The sequence below is a fragment of the Elephas maximus genome, chromosome 23 (genome assembly GCF_024166365.1).
Source record: "Elephas maximus indicus isolate mEleMax1 chromosome 23, mEleMax1 primary haplotype, whole genome shotgun sequence".
Taxonomy (NCBI): Eukaryota; Metazoa; Chordata; class Mammalia; order Proboscidea; family Elephantidae; genus Elephas; species Elephas maximus.
Window position 1 is genome coordinate 76,007,183 of NC_064841.1, and position 27,737 is coordinate 76,034,919.

The 27,737-nt window shown below is 42.7% G+C and overlaps 1 protein-coding gene across 1 annotated transcript in view; it reads right to left on the reverse strand.

Annotated features, from left to right (window-relative positions):
- The window catches only part of COL4A1 (collagen type IV alpha 1 chain), a 172,941-nt gene that overhangs the window by 20,359 nt on the left and 124,845 nt on the right, over positions 1–27,737 (reverse strand). Inside the window, exons 22-41 of the mRNA XM_049867355.1 lie at positions 27,003–27,098; positions 24,385–24,468; positions 23,752–23,822; positions 17,440–17,631; positions 16,712–16,880; positions 14,308–14,400; positions 14,115–14,219; positions 11,756–11,853; positions 9,084–9,234; positions 8,737–8,850; positions 7,821–7,988; positions 7,596–7,685; positions 6,438–6,590; positions 6,136–6,234; positions 5,947–6,036; positions 4,782–4,921; positions 3,983–4,109; positions 3,803–3,883; positions 3,236–3,334; positions 1,873–1,923 (exon numbers count right to left, since the gene is read on the reverse strand). Coding sequence (XP_049723312.1) covers positions 1,873–1,923; positions 3,236–3,334; positions 3,803–3,883; positions 3,983–4,109; positions 4,782–4,921; positions 5,947–6,036; positions 6,136–6,234; positions 6,438–6,590; positions 7,596–7,685; positions 7,821–7,988; positions 8,737–8,850; positions 9,084–9,234; positions 11,756–11,853; positions 14,115–14,219; positions 14,308–14,400; positions 16,712–16,880; positions 17,440–17,631; positions 23,752–23,822; positions 24,385–24,468; positions 27,003–27,098 — 2,271 coding nt within the window. The remainder of the gene's footprint in view (positions 1–1,872; positions 1,924–3,235; positions 3,335–3,802; positions 3,884–3,982; positions 4,110–4,781; positions 4,922–5,946; positions 6,037–6,135; positions 6,235–6,437; positions 6,591–7,595; positions 7,686–7,820; positions 7,989–8,736; positions 8,851–9,083; positions 9,235–11,755; positions 11,854–14,114; positions 14,220–14,307; positions 14,401–16,711; positions 16,881–17,439; positions 17,632–23,751; positions 23,823–24,384; positions 24,469–27,002; positions 27,099–27,737) is intronic.

Genomic DNA, 27,737 nt, shown 5'->3' on the forward strand with positions numbered 1-27,737 from the left:
ACTAAATAACACAGTAGGCTACCACACTCTGGACTAAAGAACTATAAATTTAGAATACTAAGAACCTGGCTATAATTCTTTATGTTTTTTTCAAAGACATTTAAATATGTGTTTAGACATGCCTGCAAGCAACTGCATTACTAAAACAAAGGGCTTGTCCCATTAACAGGTAAGCGAATAAACAGTGTTATATTCATTATATCCACGGAACACTAATCAATAAAAGGGAATGAACAATCAAAATAAACAACAACATGGATGAATCTCAAATTCATTGTGCTGAATGGAAGAAGTCAGGCTAAAAAGAGTGCGTGCTGTATGATTCTGTTTACATAACATTCTAGAAAACGCAAGCTCGTCCAGAGTGACAGAGCAGATCAGTGTCGCCTGGGGATGGGACAGGAAGGGGTAGGAGAAAGGGATTCCAAAGGGGCACTAGGCCACTTTTGGGGGGATGGATATGTTCCCTATCTGGAATGTGGTGATGAGTCCATGGGTATTCATGTACGTCAAAGTTTATCAAACTCTCCACTTGAAATAGGTGCCATTTATTTTATATCAATTATACCTAAATAAAGCTGTTTTTTTTTTTTTTTAGTTAAAAAAAAAAAAGGTAAAAGAGCTCGTAGAAAAAGAAAACTCCAGGTTTAGTTTTAAACATATTACCCAAAACTTGCCAAGAAAAACACCAAAACACCAAGCTTATTTCAAGGTTACTAGGAAAAATTCGAAAAGGAAGGAAATAGGGTCATCACTTAAAACTGCCATATAGTCCCTCCTCGTGTTCCTCCCCCTGCAATTCTGCAAGGCAATGAAGTGAAAACACAGCACACCATGTGGTGGCCTATTACAGGGCAGCAGAACGTGTCCATTCAATTTTCCAAGGCTGTGCAGTTACGTGAGGAAAAGACTCAGCATGCTGGACAATAGGAAGCTGCTCCCACCTTTGCTCTTCTGACTACCTGTGGAAGCACCTTGGATGGGGCATTCTCAAAGGGACTCTGTTTAAGTTTCAGTAGGGCTGTGGGTTAGGGCAAAGTGAGGCAGTGGCCCACTCCCAAGGGAGCCCATCCTGAACCATTCCACCATGCCCAGAGGTGGAGCAAACGCGTGCCGAGTAAACGGCTTTGGGCTGTTCTTGGAGGACCCCTGGGACTTTGATGAAGCAGAACTTCCATATGGGTGCACCTTCTGAGCCAACATCCCAGATATGCTGTGTCTTTTCTGAATCCTCAGGACCTGACTACCATCCCTCAGGAAGTCCAGGGACCCTCCCTCCACCTGCCCAATGACACAGAATGTGTGACCACAGCTGGGGCTGCCTGTGGCTTCTCTTTTAATCTTTTGTGGCTTCTATCTCTCATATTAATTTGTGTCTTCCTGTTCTCCCTCATGAAATGCTCAGCTCTCTGGGAAAAAATACTGAATCTTCAAGTTCCTTCACAATTCTTAACTGTGCTTGGTATTTAGCTCATTGTGGCAATTGAAGAAATGTTTTTAAGCGAGTGGCCTATGTTACGCCCTGCCTCACCTTCACATAAGCATGACCTGTTTTATAAGGTGACAATTTTGATATTCTGGTTACTTGTTAAGCACAGAAATGACAGTGGTTTCCCCCTATATTGCATTTTGTAAAATTAGTGCAACTAAAAGAGAATTTCTGATAAATGAATGCACCGAACACCATTTCAGTCCATAAATGATACTGTTCAGCCATGCATGACTTGAAGGACATTACCCTCTGGAATCAGCACCTATAATCCACAGGTGCTTCACTGACACAAACAGGAGGGCTGCGTCCTACCCCTGTTTTGCTGGTATACTTCCCAGCAGCAACTGGTTGAAAATAAGAACACATTTAACAAACATTACCTTTTTCTCCTTTGGCCCCTGGGAACCCTGGGAACCCTCTTCCTGGTAGGCCTATAAGACAAGATGAAAAAAGATTCGAAGGAAAGTTTTTTCTTAATCAATCTGCAGGTACAGCAGAAAACAATATCAAATTTCTCTGTCAATACCATATGCTATTTATAGAATATGCTGAAAAATTATACTCCTACGGTATAAAATACACTTGGCTGGATATTTAGAATTCAGTACTTTTTCCTAAGTACCTTCAGCTCAGAACTACTACAGCATTTAGTAGCAGTGATCTGTACAAATACGTACTTAATCCCTACTACTGTCTAGAGACTAACAAAGAGGCTTTTTGCAAACAACCAATCAAATAATTGCTACTCTCAGAGGAGGGAGGGGAAGCCAGACAGGACTGGGGACACCAGAAACTTCAATTTTTAAACATGAGTAAAGGGCTTGACCCAGAGCCCTGGTGACTCAGTGGTTAAGAGCTCCACTGCTAATCAAAAGTCGGCAGTTGGAATCCACCAGCCACTCCTTGGAAACCCTATGGGGTAGTTCTACTCTGTCCAATAGGGTTGCTATGAGTCGGAATCGACCTGAAAGCAACAGGTTTTTGTTTTGTTTAAAGAGCTTGATGGAAGATTAAAATGGCGGCAAAAGAGCTGTGGAGGTCCTTTTCTCCTATAAAATCTTTTTACAGGCGAAGGAATGTCTATATCATAAATATGAGGTGTAGAAAGTGAAAAATGGGCCTAAGAATGAGGTCCACTAATAACAATGTCACTCCCAAGGTGCTCCCCCTCCTCCCAGGGACACTACCCTCTCTTCCTCTCCCCCAGCTCAGGGGTAACTCCTGTCTCAAATGTTGTGTTTACCACTCTCTTGCATTATGTATGAGTATTACTACACATGTGATTGTCATCATCAGAGCTCGCAGCCCTTCATCAGCGGCAGGCACAGACTCAGGGGGCAACGAATGTTCCCAGAACAACCAGGCAGAGAAGAGTGTGACTTGTTTTCTTTGTTACAGCAACTCTAAGGGAAATGAGTAGAGAATTTTTCCCCTACAATCACAGTGCTCCCACCCAGCAAGTGTTCACGGGTGTCTCATTCACTCCCCACTGAGAGAGCTCAGTGTTTCAAGGAGGTGCCCATACATATTTGTGGAATCAATGCTCACGCCCATTTTCTCATTTCCTCATCCAATCCTTCCCCATATGTTCACATCTGCATTTAAAGTGTGGAAGGATGGTATATGTAAACCTGTGTAAGAAGCTGTGTTCAGGTCACAGTGTATGTCTAACTCTCCAGGGGTGTATCATGTTTATTCAAATGAGAACTGCATTCTGAAAGGAAATGGGGAGAGGAGACATACCTGATTCGCCCTTCTCTCCTGCTGACCCTGGAATTCCATCACTCCCGGGCTCCCCCTTCTGGCCAGCTGGACCCGTGGGGCCAGGCCTCCCAGGAAGACCTCAAAGAGAAGGACATCTCGGTCACTCACTAACTCTTTCACGGCACCCTGGTCTCCATGTAAAATCATAAGCATGCCTGGCTTCCCTCAGGTCTGTTCTGATATCTCTTCACAGAGGACCTCCATCGTGGTGGCAACACCCCTTGTTGACCCACAAAAGCTGATGAGAGGGGAGAGTAAATGCATACAACTCCCATGCCAAATACACACAAAACTGTTCCTTGAGCTAGCTGGGAGTAGCTATGAGAAAGTTAGGAAATTTCAGTTCTAGTTCCTAACTGGTCATGAGACGTGGAAAGACCATACAAGCCCCCTAAGACTCAGTCTGTTCATCTATCAAATGTAAGGCAGGACTAGGTGGCCTCTGGTCTGCAGCAACATTCTGCAGACCTGTCTGTCATCTCCGACAGAAACTCCCAGAGGCTTCAGGTTCCCTGTCCTCATCTCCATCTTGCTCACGGTCTCTACCTGCTTCTCCTTTGACTCCAGGGATACCGTCCAAGCCTGGGAGTCCTTTGTCGCCCTTTTCTCCAGGCAGTCCAGGGCTTCCTAAAGAAAAAAACAAAAGCAGCAGAATGTTTGTAAGCTTGCGTGACTTCTTTGCCTTCTTTGAGCCCCATGTTTGGGAGAAGGCACCAGCTCACTCACCTGGATAGCCTACGCTCCCTGGTAATCCTTTAGGGCCTGGAGTCCCAGGCATGCCTGGAATCCCAGTGCTGCCTTTCTCTCCTTTCTCGCCAGGGCTTCCCGGAAAACCGGCCAGACCTTGATCTCCCTGGGAGCAAAAAATGGGGCATATTAATTTTATATTTATCCCTGGACATGTGTCTGTAGGCACTTTCTGGATAATAATCTAACTTTTGGTGGGACACATATGGTACTGCAGAAGTCCACTTTCCATTTTTTAACTGAAGGATCAAAGTCAATTTCAGAAGAGATCTCCAGTTAGAAACCAAGAGCAAAATAGCCAACTGTCTTATTTCTACTTGCCATTTATCTTTTCACCCTTCCTTTCCTTCTTTTTCATGAGCCCTGGTGGCACAGTGGTTAAAGCAATCGCCTGCTAACTGAAAGGTTGGTGGTCCTAACCCACCAGCTGCTCCTAGAGAAAAAGATGTGGCAGTCTTCTTCCGTAAAGATTATACCCTTGGAAACCCAACAGGGTCTCTTTGAGTCAGAATTGACTTGATGGTAGTAGGTTTTGGTTGGTCCCTTCTTTTTGTCTTCCAGTGGGACTCGCTACTCTAACCTTTCAACAAGTTTCTAAATTCTTCATTTTAGGAGGGGAGGTGTGAGTTGAAGGATGAGAAAAGGCAGCTATAAATCGGGGGAAAATTGCTACATGTTATGATTCATTTAATCTGTTGAGATACTATTAAAAATCCCTTGTGAATTATATTCATTTAGACATATGGGTTCGAACATTTCCACGCAAGATGATAGTTACCTTTTCGCCGGGTCGGCCAGGGACACCAATGCCAGGCTGACCTGCTTGCCCTTTCTCTCCTTTTGTACCTTTTTCTCCAGGTAAGCCAGGGACTCCCTGAGGGCCTGGAATTCCAGGCACACCTTTTTCTCCAGGTGTACCTATAAACACAAACAATTGAAACTTTAATTTGTTATTACCTAGTGCTAAAAAAAAAAAAAAAATTTTTAAGATGAAAGAAAAGTTTCTTAACAGCCAGCCAAGAATGAGGTCATATTCCTTCATTTATTAATCCATAAATTATCCAGGTAGCTATCAGTCACCCAAATCACACTGAAGACAAACTAGATGTCTCTCCTGTCTCTTAAAGATCATCATTTTATAGAGACAAGAAACACATTAATTAATTAGAATATTTATTTTTTCAACATGATTAAAAAAGAGGCTTTTATGTTCTTTATTATGTAACCAACCCCTGTTATCCAAACGAATTAGAGGGATCAATGCGGCAAACCATGGAGAGTAAATGTGTACTTGGTTTTGTAATGTATGTTGTTAATAGTCAACCTTCTTTATAAATAGATATAAACAGCAACCTAGATGTCTGCATTTCAAACAAAGTAATAATAGCACCTAAACGCTTAGGAGGAGATAGGAAGATAGGCTTCTGCCTTGGCTTTTCCCTTTTCTACAAGAGTCTTGTGAAGCATCACGGTCCAGACCAATCCAGGCAGTCTAAACTTACTATCTTCTCTCAAGTTCCATCTCTTCCCGTTTTCCTATCGCAGCAGCAAATGCTCATGGCAAAGAGTTAAGGCCAGTTCAGGATAGGGGCAGAGGAGACTAGAGAATTCTTTGGGACTAAAGGGAACGGGCTTTCAAGGTAGAAGTTTCTGGTGCTGGCAAAAGTAAATGGAGAACCAGACATCTCCTGTGGCAATAATAGTCAAGTGGATGGGTTACTTGGAGATAATCCAAAGGTGGTTGTGGACAGCCTATGTTTTGCTTTTATAAACTGTGAATTCTTTACAAGGATCACAACGTCAGCAAAACATCACCCATCACTAGGCAGGAGACTGTAGGTAATCAAGTATGTAAATTCACATAAAAGACACATCTGCCTGGATTATGTTCTCCTTGGTGCAATAAGATCTCATTCTGCAGACTTGTCCTACCAGCACCTCACCTGGCAAGCCCATTCCACCAACTGATCCTTTTGGTCCAGGAAGTCCTGGAGCACCCGGGGTTCCACCTAAACCTGGATCACCTTTAGGTCCTAAAATAACAAGAAAAATTCAAGGCATTAATGTTTTCAAAAAGTTCCGTGTAGCATATCCCTCAGCGTGGGCTTGTCACATTGGGTTCCATGCCATACCTGGTTGTCCAGGATGCCCTGCTTGTCCATCCTTTCCGGGCACTCCTGGAGTTCCCGGATCTCCTCTAGATCCTTTATCACCAGTCGGTCCAATTTGTCCTACACATCAGAGAAAAAAAATAAATGATGATGATGATGACCCATGTCTGCTTACAAGACAAATTGTTTCAAAATCCCAAACTGGTTTACTAGTATTTACAGAGATCAGAATTGTTCTGGTTAAGCACATATATTCCACCTTCATTATTAAAAGCTTTCCTCTAACTTGCACGTTTTCTAAAATCCGACTGGAAGAACGTTACCTTTTTCTCCTTGGTCTCCTTTCTGCCCCTTCATGCTGCCCATGTCCACCTTATCCATTGACCCAGGCTTTCCAGGGAGACCGACATCCCCTTTATCACCTTTGTAGCCAGGGTCTCCTCTGGGTCCTGAGGAGCCTGGGAAGCCATGGTCCCCTGGAGATGGAAGAGAAAGCACCCAGTGAGATGTGGCCAAGTGTTTCCAAGGGAGTTGTAAAGAATGGTATCCTTTATGACTAGTCGAAGCGACTGATTCAGAAGTTACAACTAATAACCTGGCTAAAAATAGCATTAAACAGTGAGCTTCTGAGCTACACAGAAGAATCTGACCCAAGAAAAATGAACAATAAAGCTTTCTTCTAAAATTCATTATTTGCTAATAATTCTAATATATGTGACTTGGAGCCCTGGTGGCGCAGTGGTTAAGAGCTTGGTTGCTAACCAAAAGGTCGGCAGTTTGAATCCACCAGCCGCTCCTTAGAAACTCTATGAAGCAGTTCTGCTTCGCTCTATAGGGTCGCTATGAGTCGGAATTGACTCAACGGCAACGGGTTCAGTTGCCTTTTTTTTTCTGGTTTATATATGACTTGGTTTACTAGTTTAGATAATTTACATTTTCTTTCCTTCCTGAAATATCTTTATTGCTCCTGTTCATCGTGTCCCTCAACTCTGTAAAAAAAATAATAATAGAACGGGAATTTTCACATTCTACTAAACAAACATTTTTATGACTCACATTTAAAGTCCTTTTCCTTTAAAAAAAATATTTTGGACCAATTTCAAATAACAAGATAAGAACTAAGACTTGTAAAGTTGCCCAGTTTGCTAATTTGATTCTAAGGACTTAATTCCTGTGCCCTAGCATTACTGGAGATTCCACTATTACTCCACAAAAAATTAAAAAATAAAATCCCAACTGTGCCAAGAAAGAAAACCCTTCTTCTCTCAGATGTGCTTGGAAGAGCAGGGCTTTAATTCCATATACACGGTTCACAAAGAATTTCTACTAGAATAAAGGAGCCTTCCAGTTACTTGCTGGATCTGCTCCACTTCTTTCCTCTACTGCTTGAAATGAAAAAATGAACTACAATGATTTCCCAAGAGACATCAGGAAATAAAATATACAAGACGGGCCTCTTTTGAAGTTATCAGGTCTCTTACCTTTTTCACCGGGTAATCCCGGAGTGCCCACTGGTCCTGGAGGACCTGGCTGCCCAGGGGTCCCCATGACACCCATTTCTCCTTTGGAACCTGTGGTCAAACACAAAGATTGTGAACATTTCCCCATAGTGGATGCTGGTAATAAACGCCAAGGGCCCTGAAAGGAACAAAGTCACATTTATCCCTCATAATCAACTAGTAGCAGAAGTTCATAGAATCATTTACCTGGAAATCCTGGAAGTCCAGGAGTTCCTTGTTGTCCAGGAAGGCCAGGGAGACCCGATTGCCCAGTTAAGCCAGGAAGACCTTGAGACCCTTTATCTCCTTTAGGGCCTGGCATGTCCAGTCCGGGGAATCCAGGGAAACCCTTCTCTCCTTTTATTCCAGGAGGGCCTAACGTTGGGGAAAGTACAAATAACTTTTTAGTAGGACCTAAAGAATGTTCTACAACATTTTTTAATTGTGTTCATTTTCACTATTACTTTGTGTAAAAAAGAGTGAGAAGGTGTCCACACTGATGGGTTGAAATGAATCCTACCTTCTTGGATATTGATGTGTTGGGTCACCAAGGCAATTGATGGGTTAAAAAAAAAAATCCTGAGACAGAAGCCCCTTCCTTTCTGCTATCAGTAGTTATTGACTACCACTCTAAATACCATCACCCCCAGACCTCGAGGGCTAGTTTCCGTTTTTCTTCAACAGTTCTTCACTGATTGGCTTATCCTACCCACCATCAGCATCTTTATTCTAAGGTTGTCATTATAGGCAAAGGTACCTTCTGGAAATATACTCCAGTAGTCTAACTTATCCACAATTTATTTATCTTTCTTCTGGAAAGATAATCTAGAGACACCAATCATTTTGAATTAAACAATCAAGTTAATCTAACACACAGTAAAATATGTTCTTTGTTTGGCATGTAAGCCAAGGTCCTTGGAAAAAAAAACAAGAAACCTGGGACTATGTTTAAGCAAACAACGAGACTGTAGTCAAAACTACTTTCACAAATTAGAATTTACTTCTTCCCCTTTAATTTTGTAGATTATGATAACCTTGCATTCACTCAGACTCCAGCATCATCTCCTAACCTACCACGAGTGTGATTTAGGGAAGAAATACTTCTAGAAGAACGTTACATCACCTATTGACCCTGGTGGTCCCTGTCCTCCAGGTGGGCCCATGACTCCAGGGGGGCCTATTCCTGGAACTCCGGGAGATCCCTTGGGACCTTGTAATCCAGGAGGTCCTGGGTCACCTAGTCAGGGGAAAAAATAATTGTGAATAAACTACTTAGGGATCAATTTGTTCATAACGCACTAACTCATTACACAATAAGCACAAGAGAAAACCATAAGCGCTCATCTTCTAAGATTTTTATCATTCATTCGTTCAACAAATATTTATAGAGCACCTACTAGGTACTCTGGAGATAAGAAAAATTAACAGACCCAGTCATTGAATGGCCTAGATCTATCTGTAAGACGTTACCTCTGAGCCCCTGAAGCCCAGGAGGGCCGATTGCACCATGTTCTCCAGGAACGCCTGGTTCGCCAACATTCCCCTTTTCCCCAGGTGTACCGGGGATTCCAGGAAGACCTGACAATCCTTTCAGTCCTGGCAGACCGACTCCAGGCTCTCCCTTAAAATTCCCAAAACACAGAGAAGCAAATTAACTAGGCAAAGTCAATATTTTTTGCAAGCCAAGTGAAGTATGAGTGGATTGTTAACTGATGCACTCAACACATTTAACAAGAAGAGTATCTATTCTACTCAACTCTCAAGTTTACAAAGCTTCCTCACATGTATTATTTCCTCTCAATCTCACCACAAGGCCAAAGGGTAGGTTATTTTTATAATTTTCAGTTTACAGAAAGGAAAACCAAACTTCAAGATTGAATGATTTATCCAAAGTTACACAGGCCGGATTCCAACCCAAGTCTCCCGTCTCCTCTTTCTGCCCCGCTCTTTCCCCTCTGCCTTTGCTGCCTTGTGTTTGTGATGAACAGCTGACTCTAAACAACTGAAGAAACACCAAAGAGAGCTTTGCAACCCATTAACTGATATCTTCATAAGACATGGTAAAGTTCCAGGACTGGAGCGGGACACATTCTTTGTACAAATGAGGGTGTTCAAATCAAATTACATATTTAAAACTATCTTATGACTTTGACAAATACAGGTTACTAAAAATAAAGGTATTTTATAGAATCCAACAGCCCATTCAAAACAGACTCAATTAATCCACTGGATATCAGCCATTTGAAGCAAATCTGTGGACATTGGATTACTTGCTCCACTGACGCCCATTGTAAGTGATGACTTACATATTGGTAGGATAACAACATTTGACAAAATCTAACACCCATTCATGATAAAAACTCTCAGAAAACCAGGCATAGAGGGGAAATTCCTCAACTGGGTAAAGAACATCACAAAAAAACCTGCAGCTAAGGTCATACTTATTGTTGAAAAACTGGATGCTTTCTCCTAAGACTGGGACTAAGACAAGGATATTCCCTGGTACCATTCCTATTCACCATAGTACTGGAAGTCCTAGCTAATGTGATTAGACAAGAAACTGAAATAAAATTTATAATGATTGGGAAAGAAGAAATAAAACTATCTTTGTTTGCAAATGATATGATTGTCTATGTAGAGAATCCCAAAGAACCAACAACAATAAAAACACTCCTGGAACTAATAAGCAATTATACCAAGGTTGCAGGATACAGTAATATACAAAAGTTCCCCTGCTTTCCTATACACCATCAACCATGAGAATTTGAAATTAAACATTAGTGGGCACCGGTCACATCCCTACATGCCCCAGGAGGGGAAATGAGCAAAATGGAAGAGACTCAAATCAAGGGATTTTTGAAAAAGAAAATATTTTAAATCAAACCCTTGGTTCCAATGGGAAGTAGAATTCCAATTCACTCGATATTGACTAACTCATGAGCCTTGCGTGTTTAAGGTGGCTCACGTGCTACCACAGTTCACTCAGTTTTTAAATCAAGTGAGGATTATAAAGGGAGGCTGGACGGTTTACTACATAAGGACAAACCCGAGAAGGCTTCTCTGCCGTCTCAGCCACACAGCAAAGGGACGCCCTGATTTCGAATGTCTCTTGGGACAGAAGTTTTGGTTTAATCATTGAAGCAGAGCTGCCTCCGTGTGCAGTCGTACAATCACCCAGCTCTTACCTGCCTTCTCCTGATTTAAAGCGAACAGGTCCAACCCAACGTTATCATTGGTAAAGCTTATCTATTGCCCTTCAGTGCTTTCTCCTTTCAATGCCAATGCTTTCCAGTGCCTTCACTCCCTTTCCTCACCATCAGAACAGGAAAGGATCTAACCTACGGTCACTTACACTTGCCAAGGGTAATTTTAAATATCAGCAAGCTGATTACTTGTTACGCATTGCCAACGAGTTAATTCTGACTCATAGCGAACCTATAGGACAGAGTAAAACTGCCCCATAAGGTTTCCAAGAAGCGGCTGGTGGATTTGAACTGCTGACCTTTTGGTTAGCAGCCACACCTCTTAACCACTGTGCCACCAGGGCTCCATATTTATTTGAGGGCAAGGAGAACCTGACACCACACTAGACCAGTGGTTCTCAATGGGAGGAACTTTTTCCCCTGAGGACATTTGGCAATGTCTAGAGACATTTTGGGTTGTCACAACTGTGTGTGTATGGGGGGAGGAGTGCCACTGGCATCTCATGGGCAAAGGCTAGAGTGCTGCTAAATATTCTACAACGCACAGGACAGCCTCAGACAACAAAGAATTATCCACCTCAAAATATCAATAATGCCGGGCTTCCGAAACCCTGCCCTAGATCTTTCCAGTTGTCCTTTAAAACAGTGGCTTGTGAACATATTTTGTCTGTTACATCTATAATAAGAAACATATTTTATATGAGAGCCAATATACACAAAGGCAAAACATTAAACTGAAACAAATGATTCCTAAAACAAGACTTACTACTACATGTTACGTATTCTGATATTTTCTGTTCTATGCTATTTCATAAAAAAAAAAACCAAAAACATACCAGATCGACATATCCTGTGAGAGTAATAACACGTATTTTGTATGTCCAATTAATAACAAGGATAAGGGAAAAGACAGCAATCCAGGACATTGTCAGTACCCACCTTTTGACCCGGCACACCTGGGCTACCAGGTAAGCCATTGAATCCTGGACGACCTGGGTTCCCTGGAGGACCTACATCTCCAGGCAAGCCATCGATACCTGTTTTGAAAAGTCACCATCGTTAGTACTCTAATTCCATACCCTACTTTCTTCACTTCTTTTGCCCATATGCACCTGAACAGATGTAAGAGGGTCAACAACAATGAACGCCTTCCAAGGGGGCTCTAAGAGCAAGATGAGGCCACCCTGCTCATGGAGGCGCCACAGGACGTGGACCAAATGAAGACGCAACAGGTATCAACGCTACCACTCCCAGAGCCTGCGCCCCTTTCCTGTTCTCGCACATACTTATTCTCCTCTTTCTTTCGTTCTCCTCTCTCTGAACTTGCCTTTCCTGCGCTACTCCACCAAACCAGAACACAGCACGCTGGCACTGGTAGACTAGAAGGGTAGCTGACAGTCTTGCTACCCAGGTGCGGTCCGTGATCAGGAGTATCGATATCGCCTTGTTAGACGAGCACAGCCTCGGGCTCCGGCCCAGACTCGCTAGAGCAGACCTGCATTTTAACCAGATTCCCACGTGAATTGATTGAAGACACACTAACGTTTGAGAAGCACAGCTTTTAAATCTCTGGTTCTCAAACTAGGCTGCAGCGCCCTGGAATCACCTAAACCCAAACTGAAACAAACCCATTGCCGCTGAGTCGGTTCTGACTCACAGCAACCCCACAGGCAGAGGAGAACTGCCCCCTTGGGCTTCCAAGGGGCAGCTGATGGATTCAAACAGTTGACCTTTGGGTTAGCAGCCTAAGCTCTTAACCACTGTGCTACCAGGACTCCGGAATCTACTAGAGATTTAAAAAATGCTGGGGTCCCACTCCCAGAGGTTCTGATGTAATTGGTCTTTGGGCTCTTTAAAAGCTATTCACGCTCCACTACCAGCTGCCACCAAGTCACCTCCAGCTCATGGTGACCCCACGTGTGTCGGAGTAGAACTCTGCTCCATAGAGTTTTTAATGGCGGATCTTTAGGAAGTAATCACCAGGCCTTTGTTCTGAGGTGCTTCTGGGTGGACATGAACCACCGCCTTTTTGGTTAACAGCCGAGCTCTCAACCATGTGCATCACCCAGGAACTCCAGGTGGTTCTAACGTGCAGTGAAGTTTGAGAAGAACACGCCATGGGGCTGTGTGCGGAGCAACTCTCCTAGTGACAGACCTAACTGCCCACCCAGCATCCATATCTCCAAGTAACTTTGTTGTTCACTTTTTATTAGCATGGACAAAGGGCCTCTAATTAAGGAGTCCTTAATTAGTGATAAGGTACTCATATGGAATATGGTGGTATTCATACGGAATATGAATATGGTATCCATATGGAATATGGCGGTATTCATGAATGGAGCAGGCCTTGGCACTTGGCCCTCTTGAACATCAATGTTCTCTGCCCCTTAAGCCAGACAGAAGCAGTCATGTGTGTGGTGCGTGTTACGTGACTCTCAGAGGGAAAAACCTGCCGTCTCCTGTATGTCCCATGCAGAGGTCTATGAAAATGAAAGCGGATGCGGGGTAGTACCTCTGGGAGACAGGATTCTTTTAAGCAAGTGTTGGGCAAATGGCCTGGATGCCTGATCAAATGGGAAAGACAAGCCCCTTTTGGAGCTCACAGCACCTTCCTCTGAGTCCTAGAGCCAATTTCCATGACAATTCTGTAAATCACAGGGTCCATCAAGGCTAAGCAGACCTATAAAACCATGAAAAGGATGACGTTTTCCCTCTTACTTGTAGTTTTCAGGATGAAGTGAGTAATGTTCTGAAAGGACAATGCCCTGTGAGGATTCGGGGCCTCTGTAGCTTAGGGCCTTTTCAGTAAGAGAAAAGCCCTGAGGCTCTATTTTTGCCTGCTCCCATCCCCTCGGCCTTCCCTCTGACTCCCAAACCATAGGTCCCTGTTGACTGTATTTTTTCTTCACTCATCAGAGAGGACCTTTTCGAGAGTGGGTTTTAAACAAACGCAGCATGTGGCAGTAGTCCCAGGCATCTTACCGTGGCCCTGACTGCCCTATCTTCTTTCTAGCCAAAGCCACCTAACTGTGAAGCCACGTCTCATCCACTGCATTAAGCAATCAAAATCGCTGTTCTTACAACTGCACAGACTCTTCTAAACACACCCACTTTGCACCTGCACTGACTTTCACAGTGTCTCTACATCTGTGGACTCCTCGTCCTCTCCTAGAATTCACGGGAGGTCAAAAGGAGAGACTGGCGCCCAGCCAGGGAACTGAAGCCCAGTTGGCGCTCCTGTTGGCTGATGGCCAGCACAATGGCCCCACTCACAGTCAGGCTTGTTCCATAGGTTTACCTTTGGGGCCCGGAGGCCCTGGAAATCCAATGCCTGGCTGGCCAACAGAGCCCTTCTCTCCTGGGAGTCCCGGCCTTCCTGGGGCCCCAGGAAAACCTCTGTCACCTGTTGTGAGAACAACAAATGGTCAGTGTAAGAAAAAATGGAGAGCTTTCACATTTTATCCCCAGGTAAGCCGAAATTCTAAAAATACCTTGGGGTCCTTGTAAACCTGGGGACCCTGGAAACCCGTCTGCTCCAGGGGGACCAGGTAAAGGAACGGTTTTTCCTGCTTCACCCTTTGGACCTGGGAAAAAAGAACAAAGACACATAAGGGTGTGAGCTATAGTATTATATCCTCTTACTTGATGCCATCAAGTCGTTTCCAACTCATAGCAACCCTATAGGACAGAACACAACTGCCCTATAGGGTTTCCAAGCAGCGGGCTGGTGGATTCCAACTGCAGACCTTGGTTGGCAGCCAAGCTCTTAACCACTGCGCCACAAGGGCTCCCATATCCTCTTACGACTCCTTAAAAAAATGATACTTGAGCATACCTAGATAGAGAAGCCTCAGTCTATATTTCTCCATTTCTTCCCTCTACTTTTCTAGAATCTTTCAGAGAAAGCAACTCCTTTCCCCCAAATTCATGCCCAAAATGACCTCGATGCTTGTCTGATATAAGAATTTCTTCAGAGTCACAAAAATCTGAATAATCTACAAAAACAAAAGTGACATGGCCTAGTGTGACTGCCAAAAGGATTTTTACTGTTCTCTCTCAATTTATCAGCCAGTACTAATCCTAAGTTTCTTTGAGGCTGACCTACATTATGTTGACTTGGTGGTAAATTACCTTCTTTACATGATAAATGTGTGACAATATATTGCCCAAAACAGTGCAGGTGGATAAAAACCCATTACCATCGAGTTGATTCTGACTCACAGCGACCCTATAGGACAGAGAAGAACTGCCCCCAGAGTGTTTAGTTTTGTGCAATCTTCTACAGCCCGGGAAAATCTCCCCTCCCATCACCAAGGCTTTCCCTGCTAGGAGACGTTGGCCCAGCCATCTGGGTGTGTATATGCTGCCTCAGAAATCCACTGGGTGTCAGCATTTAGCTTTTAGCAGAGGATCAAATGATCGCCTCAATGCATGTGTACACTGAACCTACCTTATAAGAATTCAAGATATTTAGGGCAATAAAAACAAAATTAAAATAAATAAATAAATATTTTTTTTTTTTTTAGTACCAGTCCATGCATTCTTCGCCTATGTTGTTGTTAGGTGTCATTGAGTCAGTTCTGATTCATAGCGACCCTATGTGTAACAGAACAAAACACTGCCTGGTCCTGTGCCATCCTCACAATCCTTGCTATGCTTGAGCCCATTGTTGCAGCCACTGTGTCCATCCATCTTGTTGAGGGTCTTCCTCTTCTTCACTGACCCTCACTTTACCAAGCATGATGTCCTTCTCCAGGGACTGATCCCCCCTGACAACATGTCCAAAGTATGTGAGATGTAGTCTCACCATCCTTGCTTCTATGGAGCATTCTGGTTGTACTTCTTCCAAGACAGATTTGTTTGTTCTTTTGGCAGTCCATGGTATATTCAATATTCTTCCCCAACACCACATTTCAAAGGCGTCAACTCTTCTTCGGTCTTCCTTATTCATTGTCCAGCTTTCACATCCATATGATGTGATTGAAAATACCGTGGCTTGGGTCAGGCGCACCTTAGTCTTCAGGGTGACATCTTTGCTTTTCAACACTTTAAAGAGGTCCTTTGCAGCAGACTTACCCAATGCGATGCATCTTTTGATTTCTTGACTGCTGCTTCCATGGCTGTTGATTGTGGATCCAAGTAAAATGAAATCCTTGACAACTTCAATCTTTTCTCTATTTATCATGATGTTGTTTATTGGTCCAGTTGTGAGGACTTTTTGTTTTCTTTATGTTGAGATATAATCCATACTGAAGGCTGTGGTCTTTGATTTTCATCAGTAAGTGCGTCAAGGCCTCTTCACTTTCAGCAAGCAAGGTTGTGTCATCTGCATAACGCAGGTTGTTAATGAGTCTTCCTCCAATTCTAATGCCCCATTCTTCTTCATATAGTCCAGCTTCTCGTATTATTTGCTCAGCATACAGACTGAATAGGTATGGTGAAAGGATACAGCCCTGACGCACACCTTTCCTGACTTTAAACCATGCAGTATCCCCTTGTTCTGTTCAAACGACTGCCTCTTGATCTATATACAGGTTTCTCATGAGCACAATTAAGTGTTCTGGAATTCTCATTCTTCATAATGTTATCCATAATTTGTTATTCTTCAGCTACGGATTATGGTAAATACAGATTTGTTATAGGTTACACCCCTGGCAACTAGGCTTTTACAATCACTGAAGTAAACACAGCTCTGGCAGATGAAAAAGGTTAAGATCCTAATCTAAAAGGTGTATGTATTGGGTCTGGATAGCCTAGTAGCTCTATAGAAGGTAGACAACTGAAAAACAGCACTGTCAATAGTTCCTCCTTCCTTCAAGAGCTGAAACCAAAGCCATGTCTCCTGCCTCTCTGAACCCAGTGTTCTTTGGGCAGCTTTTGCCTGTTGCCCCTCACCTGGGAGGCCTGGTGATCCAGGGTTTCCAGGAAAGCCTGCTTGTCCTTTGTCACCAATTGGGCCAATAGGACCAAACCCTGGTGGACCAGGAGGGCCGATGTCACCGCGACTTCCGGGGAATCCAACTCCTCCAGGAGGGCCACGTTCTCCTTTTAATCCTACTGAGCCCTAAAAACAAAAAAGAAGGAGGGACCTTATCAGCTGACACACCAGCCACTCCAAACCACATCACATTTTCCAGCCATCTGCAGTAAATAAGCACTAGAGTCCAACTGGCTTACATTCATTTACTTCATCAACCCTCCCACAAAGGTCAACAGGTGGTTAACAAAGAAAACCAGAATTTTTTTTCCCCTCTAAGCCTAGAAATAATTTTCCCCTCCCCACCCAAGGACTTACTTCAAAAAATAAGATACTTCTATCTTGAATCTTTTTTAAAGGATTGCTTTAACACTACTAACTTTAAATTTCACCTCCACATCCAACATATCTGAACCTTTTTAGTTCCCCCAATACATCATTTGACTCTGATCCATTATCTTCTCATCTTCAAGCCAGCGCCATCCAATACCCAGGTTTGTAGACTTGAGTTTTCCCATGAACAAATTCGTTTATGATGGTCACAATTCAGATCATTTATTGAAAGTACATAGATATGATTCAAGTAATTTGTTTCTTTGCAGACCCATTTATACAACGCACATTCAAAGTATGGAAAAAAACATACCGGTGAACCTTTGGGGCCAGCAAGACCAGGACGGCCATCTCTTCCAGGGGATCCTGTTCTCCCCGGCATACCAGGTTGTCCTGGAAAACCTGGGTCTCCTTTGTCACCTTTGAGTCGAATATCAAAGTAAATCTCTCCAGGTTCTCCTTTGGCTCCTGGCTGGCCCATGAGCCCAGGCGAGCCTTGTGGCCCCTACAACAACAAAGCATCATGACGCCACAGAATACATCTGTCTGTGTAACATACCAGCTTGACTGGTAACACAGTCAACAATGAAATCAGAATTGAGAGGCCACCTTCTTTAAAAAATGCCAATGTGTTTAGATCTCATCATTCATTTTTTAGAAGCAAGACAATAGCTATGTGAACACAGCTCTGATCTGACCTTACTAGTGTTTCTTTCACAAAACTTTTTTTTTTTAATTTATTTATTAGGTATTCTAGAGAGACCCAATTAGAGGTGGAAAGAGTAATGGAATGGCATTGGGCACACAGCTAACTGTGCACCCAATGAATTGTCCTCAGATAACTTTCTTCCCCCTTACTACTGTTAAACATTTACAAGAAGGTGTTAGCAACCGTTAGAAGAAAAAACAGCAAAGCTTTTCTTGTTGAGGTACCAATTGTGTGACTCTTGGGGTCCAGGAACTGCAGAAATGGCTTCTGGGTGTATGTGGTGGAGGAGAGTCAATGACGGCTGGGAACAGTGATGTTATTTCTAAGTCTGGACAGTATTGGGAGTCTCTTGGTGGAGGAAACAGTTAACGTGCTCAGCTGCTAACTGAAAGGTTGGAGGTGCCGCTCTACCCAGGGGTGCCTCAGAAGAAAGGCCTAGTGATCCACTTTCAGAAATTCTTTTGAAAACCCTATAGCTCACAGGGAAGCCCTGGTGGCGCAGTGGTTAAGGGCTATGGCTGCTAGCCAAAGGGTCTGCAGTTCGAATCCACCAGGTGCTCCTTGGAAACTCTATGGGGCAGTTCTATCCTGTCCTATAGGGTCGCTATAAGTCGGAATCGACTCGACAGCACTGGGTTTGGTTTGGTTTTTGATGGAGCACAGGCTCACTCTGACACAAATGGGGTCACGATGTGTCGGAATCAACTTGACATTAACTGGTGGTGGTGGTGGTGGTGGTGACTATGGAAATTCCACAGGTTTCCTTTTACTTTCATACCCCTATTCCAGAGGAGATAAAGACTTCCAGGGCAAGACTGAAAGAGGAAGCTCTTGGAAGTGAATATCTGGCCAGCTCTAAAATTATTATGGAGCCTCGTGGCACAGCCGTTAATAGCTCACTGCTAACCAAAAGGTCAGCAGTTCGAATCCACCAACTGCTCCTGGGAAACCCTACGGGGCAGGTCTACTCTGTCCTATAGGGTTGCTATGAGTTGGAATTGACTCGATGGCAGCTGGCCTGGCTTTTGGTTATACTTATTATGAACAGCAGTAGAATAGAATTGACTTATTCCACAACAGACACACATTAGAACACGTTTTCAGTTCCTGGAAAGTAAAATCTGTAAGGGATGCCCACACTCGCAAACAGTTCTTCCTCTAGTCACTCTGAGGGTCAGATTCGAGAGGAAAATTGCAAGGGTTTCAATAATCATCCCAATTACTTGTTCTCTTAGGCCTGGGAAATCAACATCTTCAGTTCACCTGGCTAACTTGACAGAATTCAAACTCTTGCACAATTCACGTAATTTGAATTCCTTTCCATAAACTCCCTCTCAAAATATTCTTGGATACATCTGTGCATCACAGACATACACATACTTCTGTATTTCTATGTATAACATATGCTTCTCAAGGAAAGAAGACCAGAAACATTTCAAAATTCATACAATTTTTTGAGTTAAAAAAACAGCCGTCGTTTATCCCATGCCTAACATGTCATGTCATGATCCTTTGTATCATCTCCAGTCCTGATCGAGACTTTGGAACACTATAACCACCATTTAGCCGATGAGGAAATCGATACTCAGTGAGGTGAAGTGATTTTTCCCAGACGACACAGGCAGCAGGTGCTGGAGCTGGAATGCAGTCACGCATTTCTGCTGCAGAGCCTGGGCTTCATCTACCACATCATGTGAGCACTCAAGAAAGTCAGATGCTACCTAGTCAAATGTGCTCATCAGACAAATGGGGAGACTGAGACACAGAGAGGCTAAGTGACCTGCTCAAAGTCAAACAAATGGCAAATTCAAGACTAACCCAGATGCGGCTGACTTATTTTTCTGCCCATATTGCTTTCCAAGAGCTAAAACAAAGCAGGTTAAAGAATGGGAGCAGTTGGCCTTCCTATGCTAAATCTGGGGGAGTGACACCACTTGGATGCGCATCTAACACCATCCAGCACCCTTCTAGAAGCATCAAGAGTCAGCAACTCCTCTCTCTCTGCACTGGCCAATACTACGTAAAAGTTTAAGAGTAATTAAAAATTCAGTTTCCTTAGTCTCAACCCTAGTCACATCTCAAGTACTCGGCCACATGTGGACAAACCAAAAACCAAACTCGTTGCCATCGAGTCCATTCCGACTCATAGCAACCCTGCAGGACAAAGTAGAACTGCCCTGCAGTGTTTCCAAGGAGCGGCTGGTGGATTCCAACAGCCAACCTCTTGGTTAGCAGCTGAGCACTTAACCACTGTGCCACCAGGGCTCTGGCTACCAAATTAGACAGTACAGATACGGAACATTTCCATCGTTGCAGAAGGTTCTGTTTGACTGCACTACAGCTGATCTGAGCTGATCCTGACCTCTAGCACAGGACATTTCATTCAGACCTACTCAAGAATGGTAGAAGAAGCCCAGTCTGTTTGCTGTGGTCCCAGAAATGGCAACGAATTATTCCAAAGAGCCACCCACCAGAAAAATTGGCAGAGGATCATAGAAAGTTCATTCTTTGAGGTAAATTCCAGTGAACACATAATCTTACTTTTGAATCTGAAAGGAATTGTGGTGTTTTTAGATTTACTTCTTGAGTTAACATTAGTCCCCACACGTCCTTAAGGAGCCTGGGTGGTGAAGAGGTTTACGATTGGTTGCTAATCTAAAGTTTGGCAGATCGAACCCATGCAGCTACTCTGTGAAAAAAAAAGGCCTGGCAAACTGTTTCCATAAAGACTACAGCCAAGAAAACTCTATAGGGCAGTTCTACTCTGTAACATATGGGGTCATCATGAGTCAGAATCGACTTGACAGCAACGGATGTTTTTATATATCCTTTAAATCCCAGCAACAATGGGCTCAACCATAACAACGACTGTGAGGATGGAGCAGAAGCGGGCAGTGTTTCGTTCTCTCGTACGTAGGGTGGCTGTGAGTCGGAACCAACTTGATGGCACCTAACAACAACAACAAACCCCTGCTAAAATTAGACTCCCCCGTGAAGCCTTTCCTTCTCCTGTGTTTCCATGGCACTTTGGGCAGTCCTCGTTACAGAAGTTACCATTCTTTATTAGTAAAACCTGTCTGCATGTCTGTCTTTTCTTTGCTCTGTAAGAGTTTTGAGGATAGAGGCCAAGGTTTCTACCTTTCTGTCCTTAATATCTGGAGCAAAAAATATGTTTTAAAAGTTGATGTTTAATTGGCAATATTTACCAATAAAAAAATAAACACCAATGTAAGAAATTATAGCCAATGCATAATTTTCTCAACCTAGAAGTCTCCTCATGTTATTTTGTGGTGATTGCTCACAGCCTAGAAATTAAAGTTTTTTGACTACATGATCATATGTGGAAGAATATAATTTATAAAAAATGTAATCATAATTATCCTCACAGGTACCTGTACTTTTTATTTCAGGGAGACATCTAGATCCTTGTAAAAGTGACATTTGTGACTCTAGGACATTTCATGCAGGTTCTTTATCATACATCTTCCTGATCCGAAGTGACTGAAAATCCTTTGATCCACACTCCTTAAGATAAATGTTGAGGAATCGAATACTGCCTTGAAAATCTAATATTTGCTACCTAAACTGAAGAAAAGCTAAGGAATATGCTGTTCACTTCTAAAAGTGGAGCCATTCTGGGAAAAGCCAAGAAGAGTAAAGTTCAGTTAATCGCCCCCGATGACCATGGAACCTTCTCTGATCAACTTATCATTCCTTGTCTCACTCAGAAATCAAGTCTTTTGGTATCTGTCATTCTTTCCCAAAACCAAACACTTGGCTTTCAAAACGAAATTTCACAGAAATGCTACTTGGATTTAAAGTCAGAGCATTTCACCATTTTTTGTTTTATTGTATTATCTGGTATGTTCTATGGATTAGTGGGTATTACAGGTTGAATTGTGTCCCCCAAGATGTTTCAATCCTAAGCTGACCTTATTTGGAAATAGGGTTTTGCAGATGTAATTGGTTAACATGAGGTCATACAGGAGTAGGGTGGGACCTGATCCAATATGGCCGGTGTCCTTAGAAAAAAAGGACAGACATAGACTCAGAAGGAAGACAACCATATGAAGACGGAGGAGGCAGAAGCTGGAGGTATGCTGCCATAAGCCAAGGAACACCTGGGGCTGCAACAGGCTGGAAGAGGTGAGGAAGGATGCTCCCCTAAGAACTTCAGAGGGAGCAAGACCCAGTCATCACCTTGATTTTGGACTTCTAGCCTCCAGAAATGAGAAAGAATAAATTTCTTTTGTTTTGAGCCCCCCATTTTGCAGTGATTTGTTACGGCAGCCTTAGAAAGCTAAGAGTAGGTATCTCTTTTAGCCTCTGGACAAATTCAAAATAAGAAGAGTGTATTTTTGAGCTGTTAAGCCAAAGGGCTATAATATAGCTTCAAACAATATTAAATTATTTATCCATAAGTCTACTTTTAGAAAATTTTTCCATCTATGGAAAGAATGGCACTCCAGATGGAGAAGACATGGGAATTTATATATTTTTTAAATATATGTATTTGTTATTTTCTTCAGTACCCTGATTTCTCCTGAGTCACCCTTCTCTCTCACCTCTTCTAACTTTTTCCATTTTTATTAGATTTTGGGCTTGGGGGAAAGGAGGGATCTAGGCTGATTTTCAGCCAGAGATGAAGCAGGAAGTAAACCAGGAAAGCTGAGCAGATAAAGGCCTACAGACAGAGGTTAAAAGCAACCTCTTCTGCTCCCTTCAAAATTCTTCTTTCTTTGATCGCCACCCCAGTCAAAGTTTCCCAGTTATCTGAACTTCTCATCTATTTAGAAATATTTAAAACAACTGCAACTTCTCACCAGCTCCCCAGGCACCAGGGAAGTTCTGGAAAGCAAACGCCCGAAATCTAACTTCAAATGGAGAGAACCAGTGCTGAATTCCAGCTGTTTCATTCCTATTGCAACTAACTTTTGCCCTAGCCCTCCCTTATGGAAGCTTTCAGCAATGTTAGAAAAGAAAAAAAAAAAACTTAAAAGAATTTAAAGAGCTATACAAAAAAAAAAAAGATAATGTTAAAGACATGACTTCAAATTTCTGACCAAAAAAAACGGGGAAACAAAAGGGATGACGGAAACAACAGAAACTAGTAGCAGATGGCTTTCAAAGCTTAGAAGAACAAAGAAAATGCAGGGAGAACAGTGGCATCAGGTTTAAAAGCTTTAGAAATAGAGCTTTGAAATAATTTCCTTCAATATTTAAGATTATTATTATTCTCTTCAAACTAGAGAAGCTAAGAAGCTAGTGTTTTAACTGAAAGATGTCATTTATAGATTCCAAAAAAGCACCTATATAACAGATGTTGGTGGCAGGGATTTGTGAAACATAAATCTCTAAGAAGGAGAATAAAAAACTATTTCTTTTACCTAGAGGAAAATAGGTCAATGATCCTGGATCTCTTTAAAAAAAATTATCCATGCTAAACCTATTCACTAATAAGTTTTTGGATTTTCTGAAATGATGTCAACTTCTAAGAGCAAAAGTAACACAAAAAGACAGCAATTTAATCCTATATGGTAGCTGCTTAGAAGTGACTCTTGGTGGTACCATTTGCTTCAAGAAATCACAGGGACCCTGCAGGAAGGGGACACACCACCAGCAGGCTGCACCTGGACACAGAGAAGCTGCACCTGAATTCTGGCCGCGCGAGAAGAACAGCAGTTGAGACACGCGTTCTGGATTTAACAGGGCTGCTCATTTTCGGTGCTCCGCACACGAGCTAATGACAAGGGTCAAATGCTGTAGAAATTCTAGACTACTGGGCAAAATAACACTTCGCCAGCCCCCAGATACATCAGAAGCCATTTCTGCACAAATACAAAAAAAAAAAAATCCAGCTTTGTTTGTTGGGTTGCAGCCTCTAATACGTATACGAACTCAAGTAGGTTTACTTACCGGGAGTCCTTCCAGACCATCCCTTCCTGGTGAACCTCTGTCCCCCTTGGCTCCTGGCTGTCCTGGGAAACCTTTCAGAAGCAGGGTTGAGGGGGGGAGGGGAGCGGAGAACAGAAATGCAATACATCATTCCTAATAACTCAAAACCTTTTTTCAAGATCCAAAAGCATAAAGGTCTTTACACAGAGTGGATGGATGTTTGAAAAAATCTCAAGAGAGTAATAACTAAAATGTCCTAGGATGGGTTCAGAAAGAGAAAAGGTGACCTCCAACGCTTGCAAATAGCACAGAACTCGGAGTGCTACCTGGCCCCTCCTTCTACCATACACCACTTTCAGGAAAAGCATCCTAATAACTTCTTTTGAGACAACTAAACGTATGGAGCTGAGTGAACACTTACGTAACTATCCTTGATTTAGGTAGTCTTCACCACCCCAAGATTATAGACCATCTTGATAATTTTCAACAATGAGGACACATCCTGAAAGCATGGCTTAAAATTCTCATTACTATTCTTTAGTTTTAAACGCTGAAGGATAAGTCTCTTAATGGAGTAGGATGTAGTTGCATTGTGAAGGTGTCAAACCACTGAAGTCAATTTTGACCGGATCCTTTTCACATTACAGGTCTTACCTATCTCTCCTGGGGGTCCCTGTGGCCCTGGAGGCCCTCGGATTCCGTCTATGTCACAGTCAAGGCAACTCTCCCCTTTTTGACCTAAAAAAGGAAACATTGGGAACTTGAATGCAGCATACAAACAGAAGTCTCTGCTACGTGCTGACAGAAAAGAAAAAGGCAGAGATGGCTGTCGTTCACAGTGTTCTATTCAAATTTATGTTTTTTCCTTTAGAGCCAGCACGCCCTCTAGACGTCTCTATGTGCTCATGGGGTGACCCTTTGCAGTCTGCCATGTGCTCTTCTTTCTGAGGTCACTGAACAGGCCCGTTGCCTTCAGCATGTTTCACCTGTAACTGCTACTGCACATTTAAATGAATCCTGGTCTTTCCACCTTGCAAAAGGATAGGAGCTGCCTGAAAAAAGTGATCCAGAAACTCAGTTCTGCCTATCTTCCTGAGAATATCTGGCCATTATAATTTTGTCTCTAATTCTAAAACTTCCCATTGTTTAATTTTTTGCTTTAGTGTTTTTTGTTTGATGTTATTAGTCACTGTTGAGTTGATTTTTCACTCGTAGTGACCCCATGTGACAGGGTAGAACAGCTCTATAGTTTTCTAGGCTGTAATCTTTATGGAAGCTGATCATCAGGTCTTTTCCCCCAAAAGGCTGCTAGGTGGGTTTGAACAGCCTATCGGTTAGTAGCCAAACTCTTAACCGTTGTGCTACCAGAGCTCCTTTTAGCATTTTTCAGTGAACTATAAATATATCTCCCAGACTTTAAATCTATGTTACTGGATGGCTGTCAATGTGAACAAGAAGCCAAGAAAACGGATAACCTGACTCGACACCAGAAACTAGACTAGGAGACAGAAAACCAAGAGAAAATGCCTTTCTTTGGAAGTTCTAACATGTCTTTATTTTCAAACTAGGCTGGACAGCTTTATGGTGTCTTAGATACACCTGTGTCTTAAATGTTAAAGTATCTAGTTTCTAGACACAAATCAGTCATAATATACAGCAGAAGGGTTGTATGAAACAGTCCATACTAGGGTGTCCTGGAGGTTTGTCTTTATGACCCTTCCCTTCCTTCCCTAACTGGCTGCTCCCAGCCTCAGGCACTAGTATTACATGCTCCATCCCATGGGCCCTGTTGACATAAATGGAAACAGGATCAACGAAGGTTGCTTCATGTCACTGAAACATTGACACAGGCACACTTTTCATCTGTACTGTTCCAGGGGCAGAACTGGGCCCCATTAATGGGATCTAACAGAATTCGGCCAAGTCCTGGGCACTGTGGGGCGCTATAGGTGTTTCTGCTCTCAAGGCTACCAGTGGGTAGGGAGACGCATTAACAAACTATTATCTGGGTAGGATGACAGTTCTTCAATATGAGGACAAAGGGAAGAAAGAAGACTTTGGGATTCTAAAACAAAAAATCAAACCCATTGCTATCAAGTCAATTCCGACTCATATTCACCTTATAGGACACAGAAGAACCGTCCCCATAAGGTTTCCAAGAAGTGGCTAGTAGATTTGAACCGCCAGCCTCTTGGTTAACAAACAGCCTGAGCTCTTTACCACTGCGCTTCCAGGGCTCCCTTGCAACTTGGGGGATAAGTAAATAAGATCTCAGTCTGAAGAACCTTCTGACCATAATGTGGAACAGCCCATCAGAGAAAGTACCTATAACACCTGGTAACTAGAGGAATTCATTTCAAACCAAATGATAGATGGACTCTGATGACTTCTAAGATCACTGCCATCTAAGACCCTGCAATTTATGTGGCTGCTAAAATTCTAAGACATTAGCTGAAATTGTTTCCCAGGGAGCATTTGTGTTTCAGACTTCTGAGGACCAAAAATTCTTTACAATCTCAGGGCAGAAATGATACACACTGGTGCTGAAATTCTGGAGTGGCTTCATACTCTCCAGTTATTAATAAGCATATAAAAACTGAAACATGTATTATTTATTATACTCTAATACAGGGTTGTTGATGCAATGATAATCCGTCTCTGCTTCCAAGATTGCTAAAGAGATTAATATATCCGCCCTGTACCAATGTTACAGTAAACACTTGAAAAGATTAAAGACAAAATTCAGAGTCAAGGATAAAATTGGTTGCCCCACCAGCAGCAGGATGGCTCACACGGATTATGTAAACATGGCTTGGGTATGAGTGGATATTCCCATTCCACGGGCAGATTTATGATTTGGCTTGAAGGAAAGACTTTTGTTCTTTGAGAACAGAACTCTCCAAACTGGAACTGAAAGATCGTGACAATATGTGATCTGATTGGGAGTTTAACCTGCTGACCATATCCTCATCAGGAAGCCTGACCTCACAGCCCATGGAAATGGCAAGGAGCAATAACTGTGTCCTGAGCTGTGCCTTCCTATTCCCTCTCAGATGACAGACACCTGTCTCTCAAAAGCTCAAAATCACAGCTATCCCAACAGAGCTGCAGGAAGATAATTATTCTAGGAATGGATTTTGAGGGCAGTTCCAAATATAAGGAAGAATATCCTCCAGCCCACTCCAACCCCACGCCACAGCCTGCAGACATGTGGAAGTACATCACACTTATGTATACAACTGCAGTTAAAAAAAAAAATTGAAATTTCTTACCTTTCTCGCCGACTTCCCCTGTCAATCCTGGCTGCCCTGGTCTTCCAGGGGGACCCTGATCACCTGGTGGTCCCTGCTGACATTCCACAATTCCATCTGAAATTGGTTTAAGAAATGATAGAATTATTCCCACTATACTGAAATCAGTTATTTTCACCCTCTTAATTCAGCTTCTATTATAAAATCAAAATATTTTAGGCTCTTTGATAAGTGCTGGAAATTCAACTTTAGCTTGCGTCAACACAATCCTAGTGTATTAACGTGAAAAACACAGCCAGCGTACCTACCACGTTAACTACCCACCATTGCTACTTGACAATTTCCTGTTTTACCATCGTAAAGCACCATTCAGTTCAGAAAGCCTTTTCCTATGCATTTTTTCATTTTCATATTGCAAAGTGGAAACCATCAGCCTAATTTACAGATATAGAAACTGAGGCTCAAAAGATTTAAGTGAATTATCCAGGGCCATACATTTGATGAAGTTGATGCTGAGACCTGAACACATTTATTCCTTTGTTTTTCCGAAGCAAATGACCAGAAAAATAATCATTATTTTAGACAAGCAGACTACCCTGGGAATATGGCTCCAATGGTTTATCCATAATCAATTCTCAGCATCATTTATGAAACGAGGCATGAAAATAAACAACAGTACTGCAAACACCATCTGTGACAGGAAGTTAGTTAAAAAAAAATATGGTTCTATGTTTCAGAGACAGACCGTTAGAGAGT